Source organism: Leuciscus leuciscus (genome assembly GCF_965113295.1).
Source record: "Leuciscus leuciscus genome assembly, chromosome: 16".
Lineage (NCBI taxonomy): Eukaryota > Metazoa > Chordata > Actinopteri > Cypriniformes > Leuciscidae > Leuciscus > Leuciscus leuciscus.
Window position 1 is genome coordinate 34893070 of NC_138740.1, and position 8248 is coordinate 34901317.

An 8248-nucleotide genomic window follows, 5' to 3' on the forward strand; every position below is an offset into this window, starting at 1 on the left:
ATTGAAGATAACTTTTTCAATGATCTTGCCTATGAAAGGAAGATTTGAGATCGGTCTATAGTTGCTTAATGTGGTCTTATCCAGAAATAATCTATTTCTGTTGGCAGTGTTAGATTTTAATAGAGCAGATTACATTTTTTTATTTTTTTACTTCACTGAATTGTTTGTAGTTTTAATCCATAACTGAAAATTACATTTACATTTACTTTAAATGCATAAACTGAGAACAAAAAAAGGAAGTCACAAGCCATTGGATCAAGACAAATACATTTTTCGAAACTTGTCAGATTAAACATATATAGAAACAAACTTTCAGTAAAATCCCACATTTAAGGGCTCGTTTCCACCGAGTAGTCCAGAACGATTCGAGACGGTAAACACTAATCTGGCTTGCGTTTCCATTGCTAACAGTACCTTTACTTGATATGAGAATGACTTTTCTCTTCAGATGCTAAAGAGCTTTAAATTATGGCAATTTTGTGCACATGGTAGTGAAAAAAATAGCAATATTTGCACATGATTTGACCATTTTTATTTTATTAAATATCAAGAATCTAAAAGGTGTGCATCATGCCTAACAACAACATGGACATTTTACAGTTGGTTTTCACGACTGGAAGTCATTCTCTTCAAATGCTATTGAAGTTAGAAACGTGTATAATAATTTTAGAGACAGTCCCTAAGTACAGTTTTTTGCATTTATTTTTGGCCATATGACAGAGATCTGATATTCTATTTGTCATGTTTCTATTTTGGATAAAACTGAAGAATATTCGGTGCATCCTATACTGTATTCTAAAATGATCTGATATTAACTTTTGCCTGGATTTTATTGAAAAGAGCTTAGGCTCATGTAACCAGATGTTTTAAGATATATGAACATGCTTTTAAGTTTTTCCTGCCTCGTGGGTTGACATTATCTTAACAAGCAAAGCAATTCAACATAACAATAAATAAAATATTTGGGCAACAGATTATTACAAATGTTTTATGTTTATTGAACACAATATACAGTCATTGACTGAACATATTTGGGTTCGGTGTGAACCTGTGAAACGTTGAGGTTCCATCGTAGTAGTTTAGTGCGGGAAACGTCATGGCAACGTAACACAAAGTACCTCACGCGGGAAACACTAAACAATGCGTAAATGCATGTAACTAATGTAAATCAAGCAAGCTAGTGTGCATAGGCCACGAAGTGTTGGCGAAATACATTAGCGGAACGGAGGGAATAATATGGAATTTTTTCCAGAAAACTTCTTGCAATTAATAAATTCAAGCACTTTCAATGACCTGTATCTGCATGTCTATACTCAAAAAGGGCCTTGACATTTTATTTTTAGATTCACAAAAATTTCCTCTTTCGCAAATACGCTTAAAAAAAAGCCTGAACCCTGTCTATCAATCATAAATAGTGACAGTCTTGTAAATAGTTGTTTGTTACTAACCTCAAAGCGCTATTTCAATCCTGTTATAGTAAATTTGTAACATGGTTTGGAGTGCCTTGCAATAGATGACAATGTGTAAACATAATGACTTAATAATAAAAGCTGTGGCAGAAAAGAGACGAGCACTGATAAAGCGTGTTCAGTAAGCTCGTAATGCTAACGTTAGATATAAAATTTGTATGTTATCAGCTATTGCGGACATTGACCGTGAGATGGCTGGGACGACCGCGCAGAAAGTTTCCTCTTCCACAAATACCCTTAATAAAGCCTGAAACTCGTCGCCAGTCCACCAGTTTTTTAATTAAATTCCATATTTGCAGACAGACAACTCTTACTGCATGAAGCCACGACACGAACCGCAATAGATTTTTTTAAAAGGGAGGTTAAAAATAAATAAAATGCTGCGTGGAGTCATCCAACCAAAATGTGGCGTGAACGCAACCAATCAGCTTGTGCAGCGCACAAGTCCCACCCCTGAAAGTTCCTGAACTTTGAAAAAGTACTACCTCATGAGCAGGGACTATCGGAGGGGGAAATATTTACCCGGAACTTCATTTAGACCCTGGTTCCTGTGGTGTAAACACATCGAGTACCAGCCCAAAGTTCCTAGTTCCTGGGGAAAGTTCCTGCGGTGGAAACGCGGCTTATATGTAGCGCAGCTTTTGCGGCTTCATGTCACGCCCATAGTTGCCCATAAATAGTCCGTGAAACGCCCACAAGTTAATATTCATCGATTGCGAAATCATGGCAAACACAGAGAGGAAAACCAAGAAACGTAACTCCACTCAATGTGAAGTAGAAATTATCGTTGGCGAGGTGGAAAAGAGGAGTAAAATGATGTTTGGAGGGCACAGTGTGGGCATTACTAATGCCAAAAAGGCACTTGAGTGGTTAAAGGTTGCAGACGCCGTTAATGCTGCAGCCTCACAACCTCGGACCGTGGCCGAAATAAAAAAGAAATGGTCGGACATCAAAGTCGAGGCAAAAAAGCGTCTAGCGCTCCATCGCCAGAGTGTGTCTGCCACGGGTGGGGGAAAGGGGACACCGGAGCTGACCCCTCTTGATGAGAGACTGGCGGCAATTATTGGGGAATCCCTATTAAGTGGAGTGGTGAATTGCATAACATGCCAATATTATTGCTTAACATATTTCACTTTTCTTTTTGCAAATATGTGTTCATTTGCATTTCTGTTGTAATCTTCATTTGATTTTGTTTGTTTTACACTGCAGATCGATCAGACGGGTGTTCGTGTAGGCTGTTAATTGTAAGACTTATTGCTTTGTGAAGTCTTCATGTTATTTATGAGAGGCAGTATTGCCATTTCTTTTACACAACGGTCTACAGTTTCACACACTTTCACGTGTTTCTTCCCTCTGCCGACGGTGTCGCCATTTCTCATTTCACCCGTTTTTGTGCGTACGCCTGGGTCAGAGTTTGCGTGAAGGACCGCACATTTTCTAGTCAAGTTTGCTTTTTATAAATACCAATACCAATTATTGCGTAGAGAGCGGCGTACGCCTTCTTTTGTGCGTACGCAACGTTTATAAATGAGGCCCCTGAACATGAACATTTGCTCATTAGACAACTTCGGGCAACTTTTTTTTCTCATGAAGAGCACTGGTGCGGTTTCTCTCCAGTATGAACTCTCTCATGAGCTTTCAGGGAATCTGACCGAGAGAAACTCTTTCCACAGTGTGAGCACTGGTGCGGCTTCTCTCCAGTGTGAACTCTCTGGTGTGATTTTAAGTTGCTGGATGTAGTGAAGGTCTTCCCACAGTCAGGGCACACATGAGGTTTCACACCAGTATGAACACGCTCATGCTGTTTTAAAGTCTGCAGTCGTGAAAAACTCTTTCCACAAAAAGAACAAAAGTGAGGCTTCACACCAGCATGAGTTTTAATGTGTGTTTTTAAGCTTGATGCAAAAACAAATGTTTTCTCACACTGATCACAGCTGAATGATCTCACTCCAGAGTGAGTGTGCAGATGATTGTTGAGAACGCTTTTAGATGTGAAACTATTTCCACACTGAGAGCATGTATAAGGTTTTTCTCCAGAGTGAATTCTCACATGCACATTTAGGTGTCCTTTATGAATAAAACTCTTTCCACACTGAGAGCACGTGAACAGTTTTTCCCCAGTGTGAATTCTCATGTGCACATTTACGTCCTCTTTGCGACGGAAACTCTTTTCACACTCAGAACAGGAGAACTTTTTCTCTCCAGTGTGAATTCTTGTGTGCTCCTTCAGGTGTCCTTTATGTCTGAAACTCTTTCCACACTGAGTGCAGGTGAACGGTTTTTCTCCAGAGTGAATTCTCATGTGTCTGTTAAGTTGTGATTTATGTCTGAAACTCTTTCCACACTCAGAGCAGGTGAAAGATCCTTCGATTCCAGATTTTCCAGCTTGTTTCTGTGTGAAATTATCTTCGGTCTTTGAAACAACTGCATTTCCATCTTCATTTGTGAAATGATGCCGTTTGTCTTCATTCACTTCCATCGAGTCTAAAAGCAACATATTAAATTCCCAAAATTAGGGATGCACCGATCTTTTTCCAGAACAAGTCAGATACCGATCATTTAAATTTTTTGTACTATATCTGTTTTTAATGCATTTTAATTTTTTTTTTTATATTGGGAAGAGAAAACGAAGAATCTGAATCAAATTGTTTGGCTTAGCAAATAGATATTTCTTTAAGTTATTTTCATGCCTAATTATGCCTGTTAACATGTATTGTAGGAGCTACGGCTACATTCCCTCTTCATATTATAGCTCTATAATATTTTATCTTTAATTTGAAAGCACAGTGAATATTTAGAGCTGCTCCTGCAGGGCTCAACCAGTCAAGAGCAGTGAGTGATTCTCTCTTTCTTTTGTTGTTAGATCAACATTGAGGACCAAAAAAAACAAACAAACAAAAAAACAGTAGGTTTATTAGGCTGCTGTCACTTTAAGAGTTTCAACATACTGTTAACCCTTTAAGCCCGAAATGTACTGAAAAATAATTATAACCAAATTACTAGGCAACCACTGAATGGAATAACACAAAATATGTATCATTTTAAAGTTTAGAAATACATCTAACCATTTCAATCAACTCTTAACGAGTGCTGAGTAATCCCTCTAAACCGGAGAGCACTGCCCGCGGGCGCCAACTAGCTTTGATCAACACAAAATAGGTGTCATTTGAAAGCCTAAGTAGTGCTGAGTTATTTGCTGACAAAAAAAAAATAAGTTGCATAATTTACTTTTTTGTACTGTAATGTGTAAAAAACATCATAGATAGTCATGTGTCATTTGAAAGGTCTTATGGAGTAGAATACAAGTATAGTAGTTTTGGGCTTTGACTAAACTTGAGTGAGTTTTTGTACGTCAAGCCCTGCAAAACCCATATGTCAATAATATACGGATACGATTGATAGTTAGCATACATTTGGATTGGCGGTATGGTTGTGTTCTGGGCAAGAGGCAGCCTAGCATGGATAAGAGCAGGGAGAGCAGCAATAATCCCCCTTAGGGTAAACGGAAAGAACCAACATGAATGTATTGCAGATATCATTAATTAATTTTAACGTACAACATAATTAGAGAATTTTAGTCTGATTCAGGGGGAATCAGAAAGCCAAATCCTGACTGACGAGAGGAGCTGGGGATAGAGGAGGGTAATTAGCTCCTGAGAAACGCTTATACTGAAGGAGCTTATACATGAATACAGTGATAGGCGTCATATTCCTATAGGTCAGTGGTTCTCAAACGTTTTTGGTCGCGCCCCCCTTTAAATATATATAAAAGCGAAAAAAAAAAAAATTACATTTAAAAACGTGCAATAAAAAACAGGAATAGTTACAATTTGTCATGTCATTGAATCATAACAGTAAGAGAGAATAATAGACCAGAACTTTTCATTTAAATAAACAACAACATTTAAATAGTTAAGTGATGCTTTGGATGGACACTATATAAAAGCGCCAATTTATAGCAGCTTTGGAGAGTGCCTAACGAGCTCAGCTTCTTGTTGGTCTTCTCACCGGAACGCGCACAGCAGCAGCGGAGTGGCGCGTTCACAATAGCAGCTTGTGATTCGGTCCGCTGAAGAGGTGTTTTTCTATGGCGAGCAACTTCTATGTTGGGCTTGTTCCAACGGTCTGAAGAAGAACGATTCAGAGTAATTGCCGTCCGTTGCCGCTTTATAAAGGCAGAGCGATAACCGCTTTCACGCACTTGAATGCCATAGTAACGTAGCGGCTGTTTTTTTTTTTTGCTGATCTCCCGCCCTGCAGTAACCTTGAGCCCCCCCTGGGGGGCGTGCCCCACACTTTGAGAACCACTGCTATAGGTAGACGTGGATCAGCTGATGCGAGCTTGACTAACGTGACCTGCCAGAACTGATGTTCTGATGATGTTAAACTTTTCATAACTTCATGAAACAGGCTTCAATCATGGAAAATGGCACATCATTATTTACCGCAGATTCTCACAATTTAAAGGAGTCCAAACATTTTGACTACTTTATGCCATCACTACAGTTTTGAGTTATTGCATGTCAAATAAGAAAGATATGTACAAAAAAAATACACATATATATATATATATATTTTTTTTTTTTTTATCAGCAATTTCTCAGCATAAGAATGTCCAAATGCACTTTTTTCCCCCCCTCCATTTAAAAAAAAAAAGTTTTCTATGAAATTATATTATCTACCTTTTTACTCTCTTTGGTATAGTTTTGGTGTTAAGAGTCTTTTGTGTATGTCACTCAGAAGAAAAAAAAACTCTAAAAATGCCTTCAGGGCTTGATGGCCTAAGACACGAAACGAGCGGTTTGTGTGAGAAAACGAACAGTATTTATATCGTTGTTACCTCTTATACACAGCCACATCCAAGTGATCTGAGAGCGCGGGCGGGTATAGATATATACAATAGAAGTCGCCTTGGCTACTGCAGTTCATTGGAACGAAACCGTAGCCAAGGCGACATCTAGTGTATATATCTATACCCGCCCACGCTCTCAGATCACTTGGACATGGCTGTGTATAAGAGGTAACAACGATATAAATACTGTTCGTTTTCTCACACAAACCGCTCGTTTCGTGTCTTAGGCCATCAATGTGTACTTACGATGGGGAATTGTTTAATTTGGACGATGGGGAATTGTTTTAATTTGGACTCTGTGCATGCTCTTTGAGGTGGTGACCATCGACCTGCATTATATGACTGACAGACAAGAACGGTTTGACCTAAAAATATCAAAATTGAAACTACTGCGGAAAAAAAGACACCTACATCTTGGATGCCCTTGAGGTAAGCTAAAACATACCAAAATTTTATTTCAAAGTGAACTATCCCTTTAAAGGGTTAAACATGTATTTTCTTTTCAACATATTACCTTCCCTTAAGACATAACTAACTATGTTTCACAAGAATACTTGCCTATACAGACATTTTGACATAATTTTGTGAGAATTTATGCATCCAAGTGCAAGAAAACATTAAAGAACTCGATTTAATAGGCTATATCTCTGTCTGAGAGGAAGTCGTCTGGGCTCGCATCGTCAGATGTTTGAGCACAGAAAACATATTGAAAACACCATGTACGTCCAGTAATAATGTAGGGAACCACTCATTATACATAAATCCTGTAACAGTTGATGTTTTTACTTGCACTTACGATTTAGTTTTAATCCAAATTTTGTTGTGTGCTGAGTGAACAATTAAAAAACAAGAGCATTCAACAGAAGTGCGCTCTCTCTCTCTTTACATCAGTGCCTCGTTTTACCTTCTTTGCTATTGCCATATCCGACCGAACTACAAACTTTCCAGCCTTTTTATTCATGTTTTATGCTATGTCTGTAGAGGACACCAGGACTCATTTTAAGAAATAAATATGATAAGATATGTACAGGCAAAAACAAGTTTCTTTTTTTCTTTTTTTTTACTTTATAAGTTTCAGACTGTTGTTAACCAAACTTTGTATACAGATGATTATGAAGTATATGAAAGCTATAACAGATTTGATCAACTATTTTACTTTAAGCATTATGTGTGTAAAAATGCCATAAACGTGTAATCCCATTCTATACAATGTATCTACGTTGAATATGAATGTGTTCTTGTGGCCACATGTAGTAAAAAACTAACTTGGCAACATTTTCATTAAAATATCTTATATTTAATAGGAATATTGATATGCAATTTCTTTCCCTTTTCACTTGTTGTCTCCCCAAAATGCCTGATAAACATGCTGTAAGTCCTATTCTGATTTGAAACCCCATAACGGTTTCCTGAGATGTTCATTTATGACAATTTGAAAATTACTTAGATTTTAATGATAATTAAATATATTTCAAAAAGAGTGGTAAATTTGATCATTCAGTCATTGTCAGTCATATTTAAAGTCCAAGTAGAGGGAGTTTTTAATCGTGTAACCTCTAAACATTTGGTATCTCTGTAAAGCCCTGCATGTGCTCTTTACAGGACTGTGACATGTATGAAGATCTCAGAGAAATTCACTAAAATATAATGTCCTCTAAAGAAGAACAAATGTCTATGCCTGGGTCTCAGGAGGATATGTGAGTTTTAATATAATCTTAATGTTCCTCATCAGTCATTAAAGAGAATGAAGGAAAACACCAACCTATTTGTTCCTCTGTATCTTCATCTTTTATTCTGCAGGGTTCTTCCTCAATCTCCATCTTTACAATAGTATGTCAGTAGTTTCTCCAGGAGTAATTCCTCCTGCTTGCTTCTTCTTCTCTTGTGGGAAGATGGGAATCAATATTCCCCAGCATTTAAACTCTCT

At 37.7% G+C, this 8248-nt stretch overlaps 2 protein-coding genes across 3 annotated transcripts in view; both read right to left on the reverse strand.

The window, feature by feature from the left end:
• LOC309478174 (uncharacterized protein) overlaps positions 1–8248 on the reverse strand; it is a 253102-nt gene that overhangs the window by 232959 nt on the left and 11895 nt on the right. The gene's annotated exons all lie outside the window — the stretch shown is intronic.
• LOC309478168 (uncharacterized protein) lies at positions 3055–8199 on the reverse strand (the record flags this gene model as incomplete). The annotated part of the gene is made up of 2 exons (XM_082141762.1): positions 8084–8199; positions 3055–3953 (listed from the first exon to the last, which is right to left on the reverse strand). Exons 1-2 carry the CDS (start codon positions 8139–8141, stop codon positions 3055–3057), a joined length of 957 nt encoding a protein of 318 aa, XP_081997888.1. The 5' UTR covers positions 8142–8199.